This window comes from Melospiza georgiana, chromosome 1 (genome assembly GCF_028018845.1).
Source record: "Melospiza georgiana isolate bMelGeo1 chromosome 1, bMelGeo1.pri, whole genome shotgun sequence".
NCBI lineage: Eukaryota > Metazoa > Chordata > Aves > Passeriformes > Passerellidae > Melospiza > Melospiza georgiana.
The window spans coordinates 108330487-108354894 of record NC_080430.1 but is presented as its reverse complement, the minus strand read 5'-3'; the positions used below and the strand labels follow the sequence as shown (position 1 = coordinate 108354894).

At 38.1% G+C, this 24408-nt stretch overlaps 1 protein-coding gene across 1 annotated transcript in view; it reads right to left on the bottom strand.

Annotated features, from left to right (window-relative positions):
• Positions 1-673: 673 nt before the first annotated feature.
• Positions 674-24408, bottom strand: part of TTC39C (tetratricopeptide repeat domain 39C) — a 37268-nt gene continuing 13533 nt past the window's right edge. Inside the window, exons 4-14 of the mRNA XM_058035596.1 lie at positions 24292-24406; positions 20427-20781; positions 18879-19047; positions 12449-12542; positions 11503-11610; positions 10891-11000; positions 10092-10215; positions 7074-7171; positions 6071-6175; positions 4309-4347; positions 674-3674 (exon numbers count right to left, since the gene is read on the bottom strand). Coding sequence (XP_057891579.1) covers positions 3585-3674; positions 4309-4347; positions 6071-6175; positions 7074-7171; positions 10092-10215; positions 10891-11000; positions 11503-11610; positions 12449-12542; positions 18879-19047; positions 20427-20781; positions 24292-24406 — 1407 coding nt within the window. The 3' untranslated portion in view covers positions 674-3584. The remainder of the gene's footprint in view (positions 3675-4308; positions 4348-6070; positions 6176-7073; positions 7172-10091; positions 10216-10890; positions 11001-11502; positions 11611-12448; positions 12543-18878; positions 19048-20426; positions 20782-24291; positions 24407-24408) is intronic.

The window sequence follows — 24408 nt, the reverse complement described above, 5'->3', positions numbered from 1 at the left end:
TAGATTGTGGAGATCTTGGACTGTTGTGCAAAGGGGTTCTGAGCAAAGGCAGGGAAGAAATATAACAGTTGCAACTAATATGCACCTACCCTGATAACCTGTGGTGAGTCCAGCTGTGGGGTCCAAACACACATCAAAAAAGTAATCAGATATAGAAACAATTCAGCATTTAATTCTGGAAAGGTTGCCTCAAATTGAATTTCTGTGTGGTAGGAAATGGGTGGGGAAGAGGCCAGGTGAGCAGGAACACTATTCACCATCTCCTAACAATGGCACACTTTTGTGAAGTAATAGACTTGAACAAATCTATTACTCCTAAATTTCACTTTTCCTTTGTGCTCTAGGCTGCCTGCAAAGTTTCTGACAGATGCCACCGGCTTCCCAACTTAAAATAAAAAGATAAACATAAATTTACTCAAGATTAGCTTTAACAATATTTGTTTGGGATTGCATAACTTGTAATGAAAGTTTTTTCTGCCACTGTTGGTGTTCCATAATGACTGCTGGAAAGGGGAGCTGAGTGCCATCCTCTGCTTCCACCCCACTGCAAGGTTTGATCAGGCCTACATCAACCTAACACCTGCTCAGATTTCAGCAGGTACACAGCAGCTCTTAAACACAAGTACAATCATTTGTTAGAAAGGGAATCACATTGTTGCAAACTGAAAAGCAATTCAGTACAGCATTTGGGGAATTTTATTTAGGAATAAAGCATAACTACTGTATGAAACACGCTTTCAAAGTCAGAGAAATTAAAGTGCTTGCTTTAGAGTAAATTAGAAACACTTCTCAAAGGTGTAGGAATACAACAAATACAATTTTATGTGGTTCTTTTTCTTCAGTGATGAACAAGTGAATTTGACATCTTAAAAATGTACTTTAAAGCTCATTCACTCTATGGTTGAGCTCAATATGAAGTAACTCACTTGCTAATCCAGGAGACTGCAATTATACTGGAAGAAAAAAGGCTGGAGGTAATTGCTGAGTAGAAAACTTTGTTACAGAGTCACTTAACATCCCAGAAGTTTTCCCAATACTTTGTATCGTCTTGTTCAGGAGGCTACCAATTAGAATTCAAACTCAAGAAGCAAAGGAACAAAATTCATGTCCACATTTCTTTTAATTTTACTCAGAAATATAAAAGTGCAAGTTCTGTAAATTAACAACATTTACAGTACATCACAATAAATATGCCACCTTGTGACATCTAAAAATTCTAGTTATCTGAAATGAGTTGTACTGAGATAAAAACTGCATCAACATCAACAAAAAATACCTGTCCCAGTAAAGATGGCCTTAATATATTACTTAGCAAGATGCATATTCCATTATTGCTATTAGACCATGCCTCCGAGTTCCACAGTATAAAAACTTACTAGTTTACACAAAAGACCATTGGTTTTTTTTCTCATCACAGGCACAATCTAACATAAAAAATAATTCTGCCATATACAGTGTAGGAGGGTCTCCTGTGAGGACAGGGGAGGGAAAAAGTAACTAATACAGAAACATACAGTTGTGATGATTTGCTAAGCCCACAGGAAAGCTGCACTTTGCACAGAGTTATTGAACTGTTACATGAACATATAATGTCTTTCTATACCCACTCCTGGCCTGGCGAGAACAGGCCTTTTAGTAAATTTACTACAATTTTCTAGCTACCTCCAAGTATGCAGACTCTAAATATCCCAACACAAATTGCATGCAGGTGCTTTGTGTCCTGAACAGCCAAGTCTCACATCATATTTAAGGAGTGTATTTAAAAAGAATTTTGCCAGTAGCTGCACCATTCCCAGCTATTTACCCAGAACAGACTGTCTGATTGAAAAACATTAAAAGTCAGATAGGACAAAATAAGATTTCAAGTACATTAAAGCCCATTTTTAAAATAATTATTTGAACTCTAAGCAGTCACTATATACATATACAATATATCATTTTCTAGTCAATATTTATTTGGATTGACCAAATAAGGTTGAACACCCATTTATGACTCAGTATTACCATCAAAGTGGAATAAAAAAATCCCAGTGTACTACCTGTAAGACACCTAGATTATACAAAAATAAAACTGCTTTATAAAGAGTTCCTCCTCTCCTTCAGGAACTGCAACAGAAGTGTTAAACTGCTCTAGGAATGCCTTTCATAGCAGAACTGTGTCTTTCTAGAGAGAAATAAAAGTGTCTCAACCATTTCATTTGGCCTACCAAACAGGACATTACTTCTCTCCTCCATATCAGTCTTGCTTTAGATGTAACCTCAAAAGCAAATCAATGAAGGTTAGGTGGGCAAAGTCTAGAACTTTGGCAACATGCTCTACAAAAAGGTAAGAAGAAACAAAAAAAGCTTAAGCTAAGGAACTGTTTAAGGCAACCTGACCAAAGTAAAGATAAGGCTTTTGGATAACTATTTCCAAGGATATCCAGTTTTCTTAGCTTTGCAAAGTAACACAATTCAACTAACTTTATGGTCAGATTTCCATTCATAAGCTTCTTTAAAAAAATATTTACCTTCCTAGAATATAATATTAGCTGAATATAAACATAAGGAAATACTACACATTAAGGACAAAAGTAAAAAAACAAAAAAGCTACAGATAAGCACACTGATGGCCAAGTATTAAAAATTATATGGTCGCAACAAAAGTTTTAGGCTCTCTGAGGTATTTCAATAACTTGACATCACAGGCTTGAAATACTATACAGAGACTGAAGATATTGTCATATTGGTGTCATTACTAAAGCAGTTTTGTGGGTTATCTTTTTTTTTTTGTTTGTGGGTTTTTAAAATACCTTTAAAGGTCAATGCTGGAAGGATCCAGCAGCTTGAATGAAAAACATGTAAAATCTTAATATGGTATTCAGAATGTAAGAGCCAAAATAAGGACTGCCCAAGCAGTAGCTGCATGTTAAAGGATTTTTCTGGAATGTACCAGAAGCAAAGAACTTAAACATTGACATCATTGATATCACAAATATGAGCTGGGTTGGGAGGAAAGGGATAAAGAACTTAAAGAGGTGAGAGGTTTAAAATTCACCATTAGCCATCATGAGGTAACTGGCAAAAGCCACAAAAAATTAGTATATCTACTTTTTGTGGCTAAACAGTTTTCCTCCTCCTCCGGTGTGCTGGCTAATACCTGGAGAAAAAAGAGTATTCTGACCACTTCCAACTTCAACATTTAAACCAATTACATATATTGCATTATTCTAATCAAACCAAAAGTGTTCCTCCTGGCAAATTTTAGATGTAGACCTGTTTTAAAAGGTAAAAATCAACCTTGCCAATGTTGTTGAAGTAAATCATGTGCTTATTTAGGCTCACCCACAGAGTTACAAGTAATTGTGTTCACCTTGGTTTGAACAAAATAAAAAATGAAGAGTTAAAAACACAAGGTCACTTAACCTTCTTCCTGGTTGATTTACCTTAAGTTAAAATTGTAATGTTTTTACTCAGCCATACTAGGAAAGTGTCTCTGGCACAAGTGGTTTTCAGAAGAAAAGCTGGACTTCCCAACAGCTCTTTCTTCTGCTTCATCCTAAAGTGCAGGAACTGTGGGAAAGGATAGCAAGCCTTCCTGATGGTCACTGCGGAACCACTTCCCTTAGAGAGGCTAAGGCTGCGTGTATGCGGACGTGCAATCTGTTCTCAAAGTCATAGCCAGTAAATTCCTCCTGGGGGAAAAAAACAAGGAAAAAATCCCAAATATACACCTATTAGCCTCCTTCTCTTTGAGATATGCAGATAATTTTGCTATTAATGCTTAAAAAATCATGTTACAAAAGAGTCCAAAGAAAAGAGATGAACTGGCGACTGCATGTTGCAATATCCCCATATTACCCACGGCAAAGGAATTATTACAGAAATTCCAAGTTGGTAAAGAGGGCAGATTGAAGCCCATATAGTTGAAGAGCACTTGAGGGGTTCTACTAATCCAAAAGCTCCAGAAAATCCCAACAGGCCCAAGGCAGGAACCAGGTGGAACAGACAAGGAATGGAGAATTGTCATTTTCAAAAGTTTTGTAGCCAAATCTTGCTTGAAAAACGGATCAAGGTTCTAACACTTGCAGGAGCTGTCAGTGATGTGGGCTCTGTGTGATGGCTGACCTAGCAGCACATACCTATGGAGCACACATAAATGTGTATCATGCACATTAATGCACATCCACATGACAGGAGTTGTGGATTACAAGTGAGGGACACCACCACTTAACACCCACTCCCCCCTTCCCCAGTCCCCTGAAAACACAACCTCCCAAATGCCCTTTCATTTTAGACAATTAAATTAGAAAATGCCTTAGTTTTTACCTTGGCTTGGAGCAGTAAGGTTTTGCCTCTTGGCACAGTCTACAAAAAGACAAACATTGCATTGGAGACACATCACAAATGTTACAGAAAATACTTTACGTAAATGAGCTGGTGAGACTCGAGCAGCATCTCTACCTTTGAAAAAGGTACTGAGCAGACAAAACCCTCACAAATTAGGAAACTGGAAATACTAATGAGGCACCCAGGAGAAGCACTATTATGTATTTCTAGTCTTCTACAGAAAATGTGAAATTACACAAACTACAAAATCCTATTCCCTTCTCTTTCTTAACCATTATGGAGCTCTAGCACAACACCCCAGCTACTAAATGAAATTTTGTGTAAACAGGAACCATTCACCTCTAGTTCTAGCTCTTGCTTTTCTCTACCCCATCCCACTTTGTTGAAGCCAAGCATCATTTACCTCCTCATTTTCTGAGTGCCACAAGAGGGAGTCTCGTCCACATCCTTCATACACTAAATGCTACCACAGCTCCTCCAGCTGAGGCTGGTTCAGCCCTCAAACGCCCTGCATGGGGCACATTCAGCTACTGTGTGCACACACTGTGTGTAAGGCAGGAAGGAGGAAGGACTGCTCTCATGTTCTTCAAGTCTTAACATGCCTTCACTACCCACATTTTTTAGGGTTTTTTTTAGAGACACTTGACCTGATCAAATTGAAACATGAACGTGGAAAGAAAGGCAGCAGGAACTGTTATGGAGCTCAGACCTTCCTTCCAGGCTTTGAAGCCCAGCTCTAAGTCTTAGGGCAGCAGGGTTTTCAAAAAGAAAATTAGTTTTAAAAGCATTTTCTAGTTTCTAGTTCTGTCCTTTGTTATGAAAATTGTCTTTATTGAAAGATTTTCCTCTCCTTCCCCCTTTAAGGGGAAGGCTCAACTCTTAACCAAATGTGACAACAGCAAAACCAACTGGAAACAGAATCTGAGGAACATGAGATACTATCAGCTCACTACTTCATACACCACACACAGTGAATGGGGGGTTCAAGTGATTACCCTATGACCACATTCCCCTAACCTGCCATCTGATTAACAACACAAGGTGGCATAAACTCCAAGGACTGGGGTTACACATTTGAGAAGAGAAATGGCACCAAGAGTGCTGCACAAGCTGCTCTGGTTTAAGATTCTCTAAGGTAGGGTATGTGCAAAGACCTGAACAATTAAATGTACTGTCAGCCAAGCCATTTGGGCAATCTGAAAGCCAGGTGGATTATTTTCTTCCACATCCTGAAGAACAAAACCCTCACTACTCAGGGTGGAAGTCAAAATGCCCACACAAACAGCTTTAATGGAATTTAAATTACTTAAAAAACCACTTGCTATTTTAGGAAGGCGTCGAATTCTATTTGGAGAGGATAAGTACAGGTGAACTTTGAATGGCACCCAACAGGATATTAAATAGGCAAGAAAAGGACCCTAGGCATCTACCACACTAAATATCATCTGCAGACAAGAAAGCCCTGCCTACCCAAGGCCTTCTGGTGAGGCCTTTGTTGCCACCAGCACCAGGAACACTCTCAATATTAAAAAACTAAGACATTGTGACCTAAAACACATTTCATTTCTTGGATTGAATCCCCATCCCCCACAAAGTTGTAGGTTTCTTTATGGTAGGTATAAAACAAATTTTTAAAACTTCATATCCACAGTCACCTACAAACTTTGTTCCATTCTTTGCATGGTGATATGCTGACCCCTTCCACAGCTTTTGTAAGTGTAAAAACAGGTCATGCTTTTACCTCTGGATTGTCCAACAGGATACAGCCAAGTTCATAGCAAGCATATGGCTGGACGTACAAGTTGCCTTGACGGCAGAGTTCATCTTTAGCAGCTCGCTGAAAGTACTGTAAAAATGAAAGGAAAAAAAGAAACCAAAGACTGCAGAGGTACATTAAAATTGACTGGTCATTACTTCCAAACAATACAGTAGCACCATTCAACTTTAATCTGTAGAAATTAGCCAAAGCTAAAATGAGAATATATTTAAAATGTACAATGGTTTAGATTTTTACAGCACTACTGTATCAAGACAAAATTATTAGTTTGGATTTTTACCAAGTATTATAGTGACTGATTCAAGAGTTTTCCAATTTCATAGTGAAAAAAATACTAGCTTTAACAAGAAACTGTGACATCAAAGATGAAGTACCCAGATTATTTAAGGTATGTGAGAGAGAAATGAGGCAGGGGGAAGGAGGGTTTAAAGCCAGCATCTTGCTACTTATATGAATAGCATTCTATTCTGGGGAGGAAAAAGGAGAGTTGTACCTACAGATCAAAACCTGGAGTGGTGGCAAAATTATTCTTTGTATGTGCTAATAATCAAACTCCTCTCTCTAACATGTCCAGAGAAGAAGCAGCAAAGCTGTGCCTTCAAAAAGTCAATCTCCACGATACGTTTAAAAAAAATTCATTTTCTTTGATGGACAAAGTACATCTAGCAGAGCAAAAACTTTTCTCTTATTCTTCCCAGCTTCCACTTAACTCTTGCTACTACAAACCACTCTACTGCCATGTTCATTCAACAAAGCCAATTACTTTCACAGCACAGGATATAATGAAGACATGTTAAATCAGAAGATTTTAAAAGAAATTGTGTTAGAATTCACAAACCAGAATGATCAATGGCACTGAAAAACTAATGACTTGCTAAACACTCTTACTCAAAAGTATTCACTGTTTTTAAAAGGATAGTTTATAAATTATAGGAATAATGGAGGAAATTATCATTTAACTACTCACCTGAACAGCATCTTCAGAATTTCCTAAACATTTGTGTATGGCACCAAGAAGTAAATTCCTCAAACCAGCAGCCGATGAATCATCCACATCATGACAAGCTTAATGAAAAGATTCCAGTAAACAAGGTGGTTTGAAATACTTTCTTAGACAAAAACTGTGATTTACATTGTCTTTTAGTCTGATATTTAAATTTTGCCAGAAAAAGCAGATGCTAGTAACATCAATAGAAAGACAAGTAACCCATTCTGTATGAACCTTATAAAGAAATCTGTCACTCATAAGAGCAGTTCCTAACAGGAATGAATGGATTGAAGTCAAAGGCAGTTGATGTGTTCTCCTCACAAGAGGAGGACTGATCTCTACTGGTCTTTGAAATATCCACTAAAAGGTAAACTTAAAAAACAATCATCTCATTCTGGTGTTACAGGACACTGGTTAGTCACATATTGAAAGAAAAATACACAGTCCAAGTTAGAAGGAGCACAGGGCAAGCAATTCAAACAAACCTGAGTTTTTCTAAACTGACGCCAAGTGACAGATGCACAAAAATTTGCACTGGAGTCAAGAACCCAGCCTAGAGTGTTTTGGCATCACAAATCTCAGTGATGATGGGAGGATAAGGTTAATTTGCCAGACCTTAGCTGGTCCACAATCTGGGGACAAACTGTGCCTCAGCTGAGTAGTGCTCTGTTTCCAGGAAAAACTGAATCACAATGCATGGAACCATTTCTAAATGAATCAGACTCCATTTTGATCAAGCTTATCAGTGCCAGCTCTGCTAAATCAAGGCGAGTTCCATGAGGAGCTATTTGCACTTGCCCACACCAGCACCTCCAGGAAGGAGAGAGTACAGGGCTTTTCATCTCTTAACTGCTGTGTCTGGAGCAGTGCAGCTCCTTAAACATTCTGCCTCAAAGTATAAACCCTGCCAGATCTTAACCAGCTCTCCATTCACAACACAGATAATCCACAACGCTAAGAAGCCACCTATGGATAACTATAAGGTGGCTTCATGAAGTATTTGCATTGTCAGTTCTTGTGTGGATTACAAGTCTCAAGTTATTGGCATTTTACTTACAGAGATACAAGTGGATGCAAATTAATTCCTTTGAGTTCTAGCCCTCAGGAAAAGCCTGGAAATCCACCCCAACAAATTACCCCAATCCAACTGTTCATGACAAGAGGAAACAAATGTGGGAAAAAACCTATTATTCATGTTTTTGAAATACACGTAAGGTGCAGAAATAACATTCACTGTACAGAAAACTTTCAACCAGGGACAGCTGATGCAGACATATTTGTCAGTGTCAAACTCACAAGCAATGTATCTCTGAATTTGAAGCCATACTGCTATTTCACATTAAAATGTGAACCACTGACTAGAAGCTTACACACGGGAGACCTACACTTCCTCTGAGTGTGCAGGAGAGAATACAAACCCCTTACACCCTCTAAAGTTGACCACTCTGAAGGCAAATGACAGTAAACAAAAAAAACCCTCAAATTTATTTTGTTTTAAGTAAATCTACCTACCATTACGTTTGTGACTAGACAACTAGGAATCTGACTATAACCCACTGCCATCACGCAATTTAAATGGACAAGTTATCTCAAATTCAAACTGGAATGAACACCCCAACTAGTCCTGACTCTTGACTTCAAGACTGGAGTTTTCTAGCATAACATGAAAATTGTGTATATCCCCAAAATTCCACGATTACAAAAAAAAAAAAAAGGCAAGCCATGGCAGACAATTTTAGTTTTATTTTCTAAACGAGCAAGTAATATTTAGAGGAATTTAAAATGGTTTGGGTTGGAAGGTAACTTAAAGATCATCCAGTTCCAGCCCGCTGCCATAGGCAGGGACATCTTTCACTGGAGCAGGTTACACAGAGCCTTGTCAAGCCTGGAATACTCACAGGGATGGGACAGCCGCAGATTCCCTGGGCAATCTGCTCCAGTGCCTCACCACCCTCACAGTAATTTCTTCTTAATATCTAATTTAAATCTGCCTTCTTTCTGTTTAAAGCCATTCCCTCGTGTCCTGCCACTCCCTGCCCTTGCAAAAAGTCCCTCCCCAGCTCTTGTAGGTCTCCTTTAAGAACTGAAAGGTTCTCTAAGGACTGCCTGAAGGCTGCTCTTCTCTAGGCTGAACATCCCAAACCCTCTCAGCCTGACCTCACAGGAGAGGTACTCCAGCCCTCTGATAATCTGTGTGTCCCTCCTCTGGACCCACTCCCACAAGTCCACGTCTTTCTGGGGCTGAGCACCCCAGAGCTGGACACAGCACTCCAGGTATGATCTCAGCAGAGCAGAAGGGCAGAATCACCTTCCTGGACCTGCTGGCCACACTCCTTTTGATGCAGCCCAGGATGCAGCCAATGGGCTGCCAATGCAGGTCATGTTGAGCTTCTCTTCAACCAGCTTGAAACTGTTTGCAGAATGCCAACAAGAGTGATTGCTGGATGGAGTAAGAAGCACTGAACACTTCATGATATACACTGCTACAATAAGCTTCACATGGCAGACACCCAAAGTCAGCCAGAGACTAAGGAAGAGGCAACCATTCACCACTAAGAAGGGCCCAGGACAAACAGAATACCCATCATGTCATAGATACCTCATAAGCTAACTATTTCCTCTTAGTAGAAAACTGACATGCACGAATGAATACATTGTTTTAATTTTTTTTTATTTTGTTGCTAGGTTTAAATGAGTTACATTTTGTTCAGTGACTTGGAACAGTAACTATCATGCTACTGTTTCATTTCAAACAATTATTAACAAACAGCTATATGCAGCAGGCAGTTACAACTTCTTCCAAAGACTTGTAAAAATGAAGCATTAGGCAGAATCATAATGGGTCACTATTCTTTTGTTACTCACCTGTATTTTGCTATGACACATTCACACAAGTTAAAATGACCATGCTACTGCAATTAGCTACTCCACACAACAGCACAAAATCATACATCTCATTTTAAAATGTAAATAAATAAATCAAGGAGCCATATATACCTTGACTCATATGCTGTAAGTTGGAGAGGGAACAGTTTGGAAGGGCTTTCCATAAGTATAACACTTCAATGGATGCCAGGACACAGAGCTCTTTGGTTGGCATTTGTTTCCTAAATCTATCTGCCTGCAAAGTGCAAGAAAGAAGGAAGGGAGATCCATAATTTTTTTCTTTAGAGGGAACATGATATTTACAAACAATATATCACAAACACTAATTTTAACTGTTTTATAAAGTCATGCAACAATTTTATGAAAATAAAGTCAGCGGTAACTTTGCCTAAAGATTTTATGACTAAAAATTAAAATCTTGCAACTAATTTAAGAGCTTACATATTCATCAACATTAAAACCTCCTTGTATGCAGCCTGACTGGGTTTTACTGTATTTCACAATCCCAACACAAACTGACTGGATGCTGAGACAGTACCATCTGCAAAATCACCAGTTGAGAGCTATTTCCTTGACACCTCCTAGCTCTCAAAAACAACTAAGGCTTTCACAAACAAGACAAGACAAAAAGGAGTAAGGAAGGCAAAGCCAGAAGGAAAATTACCAAGCAACTACAGTATCATGTATTTTTATCTGTAATAATTACTTTGCTTGTAGAGTGAATAGCTAATTCACACTTCCTTTGTTAGGTCCTTCAAATGACACTACTATTTTTCCACACTGTTCCTTCCCACAAATTCTACAGAAGCAGGACAGCAGAAAAGAGATGCATCCTGCTAAAGAAAATACTGAACTAAAAACTGAACTGTCATCAGTGTACTAAAACAAGTCAGCCTATGCAAAAACTAACCTTTTTCACTGAAAATTGTTCAATCTGATTGTTTTTTCTCTTGAAAAGCTTCTGAACTTCCTTGAACACATTCTGAGCACCATTGACATCACCAGTGGCTCCCTGACAGACTGCAAGAATACAGAAACAAAAATACATTAACAGAAACAAAAATACATTAACAGTACCAGGATATGAAACAGGAAAAATTAGGATGAGATATCATATTGTCACAGAGAAAAATCTCCACACACTCACTTCCAGAAAGTTATCTAGACTGAAGATTTGAGCAGCATGGTAAGTTCAACTCCCCCAGGTACCCTCTGTGCTCATTAAAATTCAGTACTACTTTTTACATCCATTAAAGGAAGCAATGCCACCAAGCTTGTGAAGTGGTAATAATTCTATCAGCATGGAGAGGGGCGTACACACAGGCAGGTACATGTATGAGCATGCAAGTGCTCATTATGGAAACAAACACAATTGTCCAAGTCAAGCCTGGCACAAAGCTGCATGTGCAGCAGGCAGTGTGGAAGGCACTACATGCACCAGCAAGTTTCCCAAGAGAAAACAGTGCCAAAACCTTACCACATCACTGACTTACCATTTCCCCAACAGCCTGGATTCACTCACCTGCTGTTAAATAAGCATAGTAGCACTGGGACCACCTGGATTCATTTTTAAGCCTTTCAAAGGATTCAAAGGCGTCCTTGAAGTTCATCTCTATCATGCTGCACCAACCTAAAAGCAACACTGATTTAATTTCAGGGGAAGTACAGTAACTCAAACTCGGTGTCAACATGATTGAAACACACAGTTCTGTTGTGTTTGTTTTGTTATGAGAGCTGGAGCATGTTTAACAACTACAAATGTAACTGGAAAATTAAAAACAAAAACAAATGACATGCATTTAAAATCTAATTTAAATTTACTGGGACATTTTGAATTAGAAGATTCCATAGGAAATAAAGAATCCACATTTCAGAGCAGGAACAAAAATATATACCAAAAGCTCTAATTTTTAAAATTTAAATACTACATTTTGTAGAATGTTGAAACTTAGACAGCTACTACTTTTTCCATTATTATTTTCAACTGTGACAAGATCCCATTTAAAGCTTGAAGCAACCTATCTTCTCCACTATAAAGACTTGTATGCAAATTAATCATATCCTGCTATTGACAGAAGGAAATGAACAAGAAATACAGACACTGTGAACTCTGAAGCCTCAAAACCAATTAGTTTTTGGCACAGAAATGATGAATCCATAGACAAGTCAGATGAATTTATTTCTAATTTTAAATCATACTCAGTAGGCCAACAGTTTGCCCTTGATTCCACAGTCTACTCTTTGATTTTGCATCACCTTGTACTTGCAGATAATTTTATTATGAAAAAGTGCTGAATTCTACTTGTCTAAACAAGTAGAATTCAGTAAACCATAATTTACCCAACACATAGGCCAGTAATCTAAAACCTTTTTTTAAAATCCTAGTAAGAAGTCTCCAGTTTGTTTACTGAAGCTGCCAATGAAAACTTGAAAGTGAGCCATTTATGGTGTAAACACATTCAACATACCTATTTCATATAAGCAGACGTGCTGAATCTCCCTTTGGTCTGTTGCAAGTTCCAAAGCAGTATGAAATGAGGTCAAGGCACTATTAATTTGACACTAACAAAGGTGAAAGAAAAAGAAAAAAATCAGACACCTGAGATTTAAAATTTGTTGGATAATTTAATATGAAAAAAGAAAAATTCACATTTCTTCTAATGGGTAGTTAATAAAAACTAGATTAGAGGAGTTTAATAGTGTAATAGCAGCCAGGTCAGATCAGGTCTCCACCTTCAACCTTTAAAATCAGTGACTATATTCCTCCTATGTGCTATTAAGTCCAAAATTCATTGAGTTTGTGCAGTAAGCTTTTAAGCAATCTCACTTCTACTTTAACTAGTCATTCCACCTTTAAAAATCATATTTTTAGCATCTGCTAATGAAGTTTAGCTTTCTGCACAAGAGGATACCTTCAGTATTTGATTTCATTTATTGTGAACTTTTCACCTCTTCCCATATGCCTCAAAAACCCCTTCAAGCAACAATTAATAGAGAATTTATAAATGCTGCATGGCATGTAAGAAGATAAAGCATATGAGAGAAAAAGCATTTTGAAAAAATCATTAGCTAACAACAACTTAGCAAAAAGAGCTGACATTTTTCTAAGAACTAGAATGATAGTTCTTTTGACTACCTGGTTTTCCCAGTCTGGGGTGGGACTTCTCCCTCTCAATCATTGTGGGGTGGAATGAAAATCAGTATTTAATTAAACATACTATATATTCCAACAGAGCCTATACCAGCTTTAATATTGTTCTTGTATTTATCACATACATTTATTGTAATTTACAACAGAAGAATTTTTAAGCCCCTCTCTGCTGACTAAGCATGTGAGCAAAAGAAACCATTGAAAATGCAAACTCACCATCTATGCCAACATAACTGAATTCAAAAATTCCTACAAAAATCTGAGCATTGTAGCTTAAGACCAGGCACACACAAAGCTCTGAAATGATTGTATTAGGTTTTCTCCTTTGTCTCATCAGGGAAAACTGGTTTAGTTGCTAAGGAATGATTTAACTGTAAATAATACACATTGCATCAAGACAACACAACTGCCTGCACAGGGAGCCACAGCTGTATTAATACAAACACTGTACACTTGGAAAGCACAACAGTGATTGAAATAAGATGCTTGTTGGCAAGGCAGAAGAATATACAACACAGAAAGACAGGTGAGTTGTATTTGCTCTCAGAATTGTTAGGGAGCCTGAGCCAGGTGCACTTTGTTCACTCCTGTGCCAGCACATTCTCTCCACTACACGACTCCGCTGACACTGCACCACCCCAACACACCTTCCCAGAAAGTAACTGCTATGGACCCAGTCTTAGCAAAAAGATAAAATACAAGAACATCAGTTTAGAACTTCATTTCTGGGCTAGGAATTCAAAAGCTCTGCTTGTGAATGTGTCTTCAACACTTCTGAGGAAAATGACAAAAAAGAAAAAAAAAATCTAAATGTTTAGTTCTTTTCAAAGATACACTGCCTTCTAAAGCCCTAACCATTCTGAAATAGAAAACACTTATTCCATACAATGACTACTGGCAATCAACTCACTGTCTGCAATGCTGTACCCCTGTCTGGGGCAGCACAGGAAATACCAACCACCTTGCAATATACAAGTCCAGTTTGTTGAATATTCGAATTTTCTATAACCCACCTCTCTAACTCTCTGAATCTCTCACGTGTTTTGACATCCGCCTAAGTTCTCCTTCAGCATCAAGCTCATTCAAGTATGTTTCAGACATTCATTAATAATTAAAGTTTCAATCATCTCCAGGGATGGCAGCAACATCCTGGAATATGAATTACTACTCTTGGTGTTAATTCTTAAATTAATTACTTTCTGTTTACTGCTTAAAAGAACAAACAAAAATAATTACAACATCCTAAGAGTTGGCAAGTGTAACATCCTGGCTGCACCTGAAATTGATGCTCTTGAGATTTATAAAGATATATACACACACTTACAATTCCTTCAATAGGTATCACTGACATCTCTTTTGGGCATAATACAAATTTAAAAAAAAAACAACCCATAAAATATAGAACTACAAGACCATAAAGAGGACTAATAAATCTAATGTGAGAAGAAGCCTAGTCTTACATTTCTGGACTTCAGATTAAAACTAAAAGCACCCCAACCCAACAACTAAGCATCTATAGAGCTCACCAAGACAATTTGGCTTCCCAAGACAGCATGCATTTCCCAGAGCTGTTCTGAAATCTCAGGACCCTTTCCTTCTCCATTCTCAATCACCACTCTGAATTCATAAAGCTTTTAAGAAGTCATGCTCAGAAATAGGGAAAAATTAAAAATCAACTTCTAAAAGCTAACAATTTACACCAGAGGACATGATATGGATGTTTCAAAGCCTGTATTTTCTATTCCTTAACACATTAAAACCTATTTTTCCTTAGACAAGTCACAAAATCAAACTAGAATAAAATTAGGATATTTGTATTTTATAGGAACAAGTAACTAGAAAAGTCAGCACAATTCCTGAAAATAAACCTTGATATTATGCATGCTCTGCAATTTTTTTTACTTTAGACACTACTGTGATTTTCCTCCAGAAAGTTCATTTAAGACTTCTCAATGCTTGTTATTACTCTTGTCCTTAGTCTGCTTTTCTGTACCATACCCTCCCACCCCTAAATAAGAATGATGGTGCTGACACAATATCTACAAAAGGTATGTAAAAAGCAAGAGGTGCTTGTAGGCATTACATTTAAGTACATGTTACCACTGCACATTTTCTGCAGCCTGCTCATCAACCAAACTTTAGCACACCTGAAAGTACCACTGGTGCTCTGCCTGTCACCTGGAGTATTTGGTACTTTTTCCTTCAGACTATTTACCTACACCTACCCCAATGGAAAATGTGAATCAAGCCTCAGAACTTGAGGGGTTTTTTTTGCAGTTTTGCAGCCAGAGATTTCCTGTTGTTTATATATTATATATATATTTTGAGGCTGGAATATGTGCCACATAATCACAAATCAAGCACAGAAATGTCCATAAAAGCAGCCTTAGTAAATTATGCAAAAGTCAGTAAAAATACTATTTTTAATACACAGTCTCTTAACCTACTCTTTGGAAAGAAAAGAGACATTTCATCAACCTAGGAATGCAACCTTTAACTTTCTGGGGCACTTTCATTCCAGTCTTTTCAGGATCTTCCTTTCTTTTCCCTTAACTTGCCCAATTCAAAAGTCTCCAAATGCTTTCAGACTTTTCTCTCAAAAATGTGAATCTGGGGGAAAAAAGCTGATAGATAATCTGCTCCACATTTATCACACCTGTAAGGCTGCTTCTTCAAAAACTGAAGTCTGCTAAGGGTTTTACTGACTAATATCCATTCATGCTTTTTGGGGCACAAGGCATTATTCAGTCCCATGCTGTTCATTTGTCTTTTATAGACAGGAAGGTTTCACAGAGACAGTGCTTTCTCCTTGACTGCCTTCCTTGGCAATTTTCTCCTTTGTCAGATTTGTGTCTCACTGTCCAGTCCTGAATTACTGCTCCTGCCTTTTGAACAGTTTCCCTGTCTCCAAGGGTCCATGGGCTGAACTGTGCTCCTTACTGTTTTTTTTTCCATGGAAAAGAAAAGACACATACAGTATGAAGGCTTCCTAATGGAAGCTGAATATACCATCAGCTGAAGGCTACAAAAAATGTATGCAGGATCACAAGAAAAAATTCGATGGACTGAGTACTAGCAGGCCCTAAATACAAACCCCACAATGACAAATGAAACACACAAGGTCTTCAGAGTAACATCAGAAGGGGCCTTTTGTCCATCTGTACTATAATACTGTGTCACAGAACTGTTAAAAGATGTAAAAGAAGGACTCTATAAAGTATATAAGCTTCAGCTCAAGGTATACTTTTAAGTGTGTATAGTCTAAAATACAATTCTGGTAAGCCACCTAGAATTATATCCCAAGCCCACTGGAAAGAATTTAAACCCAAATGTGCACTAACAGTTTCAAGCAAGACCAAATCAGCACTTCCTAGACTTTGCAGGAGCTCTCCTCACCCACCTTAGAAATGAGGAGGAAATTACAACTTAGCAAATTAGCCTGTAATGTCAGAGTTTCTGTGCACTTCTGGTTCAGAATCACAGAATTGTTTAGGTTTAAAGAGACCTCCAAGATCAGCCCAACCTCTGACCAATCACCACCTTGTCAACTAAACCACAGCACTAAGAACCACATCCAGTCATTTCTTGAATACCTTCAGGGACAGTGATCCCACCACCTCTCTGCACAGTTTGTGCCAATGCTAAACAGCCCCTTCTGTGAATAAATTACTCCTGATCTCCCACTTGAACCTCTCCTAGCTCACTTGAGGCCATGTCCCTTGTCCTATCGCTCACTGCCTGGGAAAAAGGATCAATCCCCAGCTGGCTACAGCCTCCAACTGCCTTGTTGTACAGAGTGATAAGGTCACCCCTGAGCCTTCCCTACTCCAGACTAAACAATCCCAGCTCCCTCAGCTGCTCCCCCCAAAGACTCTTGCTCCAGAGTCTTCACCAGTTGTGCTGCCCTTCTTTGGACACACCAACAACCTCAATGTCTGCCTTGAACTGAGGGGCCCAGGACTGGAGACTACTTGAGGTGAGGGCTCACCAGTGCCTCCTCACAGGGGACACAGTCACAAGTGTGTTGTCCAGAAACTCGGTGCAGCTCCCCATGCCATTGCCACCAGTCACATTCATTCCTTCCTTCGCTATTATGCCAACAGCATTTAAGCAAATTAAGCTGGAAAAGCCCTACTAAAATCCAGAAGAGCGCAAGACTTAAACTGGAACATTTGGACACAGCAAAACCTCCGTGACTGAGCACCACTTGGACCAAAGAAATGATGGGGGAAGGGGGAAGAGGCTGCTGAATGGAAAAGCTCTCATGAAAACACACACATGAATAGCAAAGGGACATTTCTGCTGACTAAGGGCATGGCTACATAGCATAATGCACAGCATTCTGCCTGTCTGAGTTAACTAACTTAGTTAACATGGCCACAGTGTCTCCATTCACATGGAGCTAAACTTCACTATCTCCATACAGTAACTGTGCATTAAATAATGCAGTAAGATTACATTTAAACAACTCTCATTTGAAATACTACAGTTCTCCAGAAAGGGACTGACCACACAAAACTGACACTTATCCCAAATACATCCTCTTTCTTTACACATACACTCAATTTATTAACAATTTATGTTTAGACGTTTGCTGTAATTTGCCCTGAAAGTCAGAAAAATCATCTTTTATTCCTTGTTACATTAAAATACCAAGTTATATCCTGCATTCATTGTGTAGTTATTCCCAAAAAAAAAGATTTTTACCATAAGAATGGAATAGGCATATAAATGAATTAAACCCACTAAGGTCTCTCAGGCAACAGCAATACTTTCCCAAGAGCGACAACTTGCCTGTGAGAATATAATTCCCAAAATGCACCACTGCTTTCAAAAAGATAGCAAAAAAAGAAAAACAACATTCAAATCCCATGCAGGAAATATGCCTGCAAATCTGAAAGGGCACTGAAGCCTGTTCCTCTGCTCTGTTACTACCTCTGAAAATACTGAGCTACATCTGAAAGACTTAGCTGCAAATCCAGCAAAAAACGAACACCAATATCAACATCTCAATTAGCTCTTGTAATTATAATGTTGACATGAAGGGTTTGAACATTCTGGGCTTCTGCTTTTGTGTTAGGTTTTCTGGTTCATGTAATTGCTCAGAAAATATTCTGGTCTGATAAAAGCAGCAGCTCGGAGTTGAGTAGTACTTCAAACAGATTCTTAGAGAATAATTCTGCCAAAATCCACAAAGCTGCTGCCATGTTTGAATAATGCCTTGCAATAGCATTCACAAACACATCTCAGTGAATACATTTCTACTCAGGTCAAAGCTCACCCTTAGTAACAGAAAACATCCTGGTGTGACCTCTGAAAAGCAAAGTAGTTATTGAAGGGAAACTGCTGCAGAGAATTAGCTGTATACGAACAATGCATAAAACAGAGAGGAAGATAAATACTATGTACTCAGCAGATAATACTCAATTTTAGCTTGACAAGCAAAACTGAAATAGCTCAAGAAATCTGAGTGGCCAAATGCACTTCCTTTAGCACAGAGTTGCAGAAGTATCAAGTAGCTGAAAAATAATTTCAAAATGTCGTTAATTCAGATAGATGCAGTGGGAGAGCAAGGTCTGCATGTGAACTTGAAACTACAAAGGACTTAATCCAATCTTTCTTATCTTCCCATGTACCTGCATCTTTAGTCACAATCTGCTGAAGCTTGCACAGTTCATTCACATCAGAAAAATGTAAGGAACGATCAGGAGGAAAAAATCAGTCTAAAGGATGAAAATGTGCAATACCTCTAATCGCTGTATCCTTCCCTTGAAGAACATGAACAGAGAAGAATTTGGATATGCAGATTCTTTTTTGGCAAGAATTTCTTTTGCCTCCTTCAATCCTGCCTTGTTATCACTGCCATCAAGGGCAAAAAAGGGACGAACCACTGTGTGGTACCACAAAAGAGCTAATCTAAAAGAAATGTAAGAGTAAAAAGGATTACAGCTTGTAAACAGAAATTTAAGGATAACATTCTACACAGACAAACTTTTAAATTATTCTGGAAGACAAAGATAGATCTGAATCTTGTATTATACAACCTGGCTTTATACTTTAAACACAATACTACTGCCATACATCAATGCACTCCTAAACTGCACCTGAACATACAATTCAGAGCACATTACACAAAGGCAAAGAAACAACTGAGCTCATAGCATGAAAGAAGTTAAGCCTTTAGATCTCAGCAGATTTTAGAAAAGAAAAACCCACAAGAACACTTTGAAAACTAACTCTTTACTGGAGAGGGAAACAAAAAAAGCCAAAGAAAAAAACCCCAAGCAAACAAAAACCCCAAAACCAAACAACAAAAAAAGCCCCGACAAAAATCAACAAAAAACCCTGAACACACACCAGCAGATACTCCTGAAATCAATGTGAAAAATAAATACATCCTGTGTTCAGAAGGGGAGATATTTACATGACCTACATCACTCCTGGAAACAAAGGCAGAGCACAGAGATTTCCAAGACTATCTGAAGGAGGATACATCCCCCAAATATATATTTTTTTCTCCCCGAGAAAGGAGAAAGATCAACAGGAATATTTAATCCTAAGCTTTCTGAAACAAACAGAATCCCAATACTTCTCCTGAAGCAGAAGAGACTTCAGCTCTACTGTCATGTTTCAAAATTGACACCTGATGGTACCTGCAGTAGGTCCATTAATAAAAGCATTAATTTTTACATAATGGAATAATAAAGCCATTTATGAGGGCAGTTTAAATTAGGTCTGGCCAATCCTTCAGCTCTTGAAAAGACCTGGGCACAGTGTGAAGTCTTGGGAAAAAGAGTACACAAAAAATACTCCCTTAAAAATACTATAATGAACATCTCATTTTACTGAGATGCTAAAACAAACAAAAAAAATTAAAACAACTGAAAATGTTTTGTCTTAGTAGTAAGAAAAAAAGGCTAAATGAGACCAGTGACTCATACTAAGTAGTATGCTCTCTCCACAGCAGAGAATGTAACTCAGGTAAATTCACACAGCCTTCAGGGGGAGCTTTTATTCAAATTTAAATTACAGGACATTAGAACTGCAGGTACTGAAGAATACAGCAAAATACTGACCCAAATCCCAAATACATGTAAATAATTAACAGCAGAGATCTCATACATTAGTGAGTGATGAATTTACTAAACCATGGTATGTTAAACAACAAACTACCAGTTTATTTTACCTGCTGTTGTTTCCTTTAAAGCAACATGACTTTTTGGTTTTGACTTTTTCCCAGTTACTTACTTTTAGTACTAAGTTATCTACCAAAGCATTTCAATATAGCTACTCACGTAGCTAAAGGGGCCTTCATGTCCTTACTTTCACTTGCATACATCAGTGAGGAAAGCCCCTGTAGGCGGTCTCCAGGAAAACCCAGCAGGTTGATGATTTTGAGCAGGTTTGGGGGCACCATGGATATGCAAAGATGAAAAAGTCCATATCCAAAGCTAACAGCACCTTTCAGTCTGTTTAGCGAATCCTCCGTTACACCCTCTGCAGCAATATGATTATCATTTGCAGCATCAGAAGTCAAGGGTTCCTGAGTTGTTTTCTTCTGATATATTTCCTGAAGTGTATTAATGTCCGTATAGCACTTATTGTAAATTTTCCAGGCTTTTCGAAGTATCCACCCACCTTTTATGTATGCTAAAAAAAAAAATAAATCAAGGAAGAAAGAAAGAAAGAAATACTTCAAGGACGTATTTCAGAAGCAGAACATCCTAAGTAGTAAATGCTATATTTTCCAAGCCCAAGATGCTCTCTCTATTTGCAACAACTTAATGTCTAAAGGATTTTGTAACAGCTACTGCTCCCTCAGAGAGGTCCTGCACAGTGGGCACTATGAAGTTCAGTGTGTACAACCACAGACTTTACAGCAGCACACAACACAGAGGCAGCTTTGGTCAGTGACATGGCAAGAGAGCTGTCAGAGAGAAAGAAAGCAATCAAAGAACTTCATGCTGGATTTTGCTCCACTACAGGGTGCAGATGAAACAACTGCCTAGCAAACAGAGAGAAGCACAACTCAGAAGAGATTATACCTCCTCTCTTAAACCCAAATTGTGTTAAAACACAGTTGATGGGAAAATACAAAGAGAAGCCTTTTCCTTTGGGTTAGACAGTAAGATTTTCAATATTGTCACTTCCCTGTCCTTTGCATGAACACAGTGCCCTACAATTAACGAAAAGAAAACCCACACAAAAGTTACATGGTTTTAAATTATTTTTCAGTTGCCTAACTTCCTCAATTTCAAAAGCAATGGGGGTACTTGAATTTCCCTAGAAATCTGGTCTTGAGTATTCTTGTTTGAGAATGACAGCATTCTCAGTCTGTGATCTTTACAGCAGGGTAAAGAAAGGCCTGACATCAAAAGGGGAAGGTGTTCAATTTGCCTATTTACACAGCAATCATCTTTGTTATAAGCACACCCTCTAATAATGCTAAGAGTTAAACATGAAACGAATGGGGAATATCCTTGCACACATCAGCTGTAAAAACAGACACCAGCATTTTGGCTGTGACAGGGCCCTGAGAGTGAGGAACTGCAGTGACAAAGACTAACTAAAAATATAACAAAAACATGTTTTAAGCAGCAGAGTTCTAAACAGATATAGCCAGATTTGCAAAGATCAGTGTTATAACTAATGCCAAAATTAGACCATAACAGGTGGGGTGTGTCAAAGAAAAGCAAGATGCTATTAATACCAAACAGTTCTATAAAAGCCTTTGATGTCTTTGAGGCCTTTGACAAAACCCCTCCCAAATCATAAAAAAAGCCCAACATTTCTAGAGAAAGTAACATAACAGACTAGACTGCCTCTTTTTGGATTCTTGCTATATGAAGAGGGCAAGAAGTTAGTTTGATAGTCTTAAAAAACTGTACTGAAAAAAACCTGCGAAATTTGAATTCTCAGTTATGACAGAAGGGTTCTGTCAACATGAACTTGGAAGTATTAAAAAAAACAACTATGAATCCTCTCTCTTGAGATGAGTGTTATTAAAGCATTAGAACAAAAAATGAAGTCCCTAATCTCGATTCAGTTGCATTACAAGACCAACATTACTCCAACTCTAAGCAATTAGGTCACTTTTTGGCTGCACAGAGTACCTTAAAAGTTATGTGGTTCACCACAAGATGAATGCTCACACAACTATGCACAGCAGTGTAGCACACAGGTAGTAAGAAAAATCCACATTTTACCTATCCTACAGATAATGATTCTGCCCAGAGCTAACCAGTGTATTCCAACGCAAGCATGAAATGGAAAAGATGTGGTATGGTGGAAAAAAAAAGTAGTTTTACACTTTGCTTCCATTGGTGTGCTGTCATTAACAGTTCCCTAAAACAGGATAACTATAATTTATATGATATTGATATACCAATATAAAATAATGTAACAAATTAAAACAAGGAATTTCTGACTTTTTAGATACAAAAGTTAAATCCAGCCAAATCACTGAGTTGATTTCCCAACATGAAAGCAGTCAGACCCGTGACAGCCGTGGTAAATACTAAGAGAAGGTAGTTCAGTATTGCCAGGAGAAGCTAATGTCATTTGGTCTGCCAACAACTTTATGATGAAACTATTTCTAATACATCCACGAGGGTGGAAAAGAAAATATAAAATGTGTGAAGCATGTGAGAAACCAACTTGCGTGGCATCATATGTTTCTTGTCAAACTGTTCCAGGAAGAAAAACACAAGGAATTTTTCTCTCATCCACTAATCAGAAATATTTGTCTCCTGAGTGTTTTTTGTGAAACTACACTCATTTCAATCATATGGTAGCTATTTCTGTGCAGAATACTATACAAATAAAGAATGTATATACAGAAAGATAATATACTTTAAAACAGAAAATAATAGATCCAGTAGCTCAGCAATGTCAGTAACTAGCAGTCACTGGGGTAGTATTTAGCTGCTTGGAATTTTAACTAAAGGTGTATTTTTTGCTCAGCAGAATAACCCAAATATACAGCATGTTCTGCAATTCTCTACTACCCACTTCAGTTCTCTACTACCCACTTCAGTTCTCTGAGTTGCAGGCAAGAGAGAAAGGGAACAGACACCACCTTCAGTTACAGCATCCAACCCAGTTATGCAGCTGCAGAATACATACTGAAACAAGGGGAAAAAGCTTCAAGAGGGAGGGAAAAAATAACCACCACAAACAAAAACCCAGAATTGCATCAAAAATAGCAAGAAAACTCTTATGCAGCACAACACGTAAAGTGGACAGAAATATCTCCTGAATTTCTGCTGACAAGAACCAAACAGATTCTTGATGCCATAGCTTGGAATAAAACAAGTCTGCACATCACAGAATGCATTATATCCTTGACTGAAAATTTTAAGTGTTATTTTAAATAATCTGAATGTTATTTCCCCATTTCCTTGCAGCTGATCAGCAGAGCTTGGTCTGTCTGCCATCTCTTGGTCTTCACTGATTTGGTAGAAACCTGAGATATGCTTCCACTTCCTATATGACCTTGACCACAGTTTCTATAAACTTACAGATAAAGGCATGTTTTAAGATTGTGCAAGAGATGCAGGAATGTAAGAAAACATCAGAAACAGCTCTGCAGTTGAAAGGAAGGGTTTGTATCCAACACGACAGGACTACCTGCTTTGGCATGCAAGGACACACTCTGGTGACCAGAGAGTAAGAACTGATTCAGCAGTTCCATGTTCAGCACATTCATTTAAAATTGCTTTCATTGGCACTTTGTCACCTCCCTGAATTGTCATGAACAGAATACATATGGAACATCAGGATTTTCCCAGTGGCCTGGATTTAATAGCCTCTTTTATCTTGCAGGCTACAAAGCACACAGACACTACCCATCTCCATCCAAACTTTCCCAACTCAACACCTCTATGATAACAAGTAAACTTGTCTAAGGAGAACCAATTGAATATAATTATTGGTATGGAAAAAGAAAAAAAGCCCTAATTTGCAGCAACCAATCTCATTTTTCACCACTACCTACACAAAGGCAGAATACATCTTTAAGTGTACCAGTCTTGGAATGTTTCAAATGGAACTGTGCTTACAAAGCAATTATTTTTACTGCAAGTCATATGGTTATTTTATGATCAAGTTTTATAAAAAAGACATGCTAAAATATATCTAAACATGAAAGCCACAGCACACCTGATAACTCTTGTTTTACAAACGAGAGCACAGCCAAGTAGACTTGACAGTCTGCTACAATTATTTGCCTCTGTAGACGATCTATCATGGATAGAGTAGATTTCCGTCCATCAACCT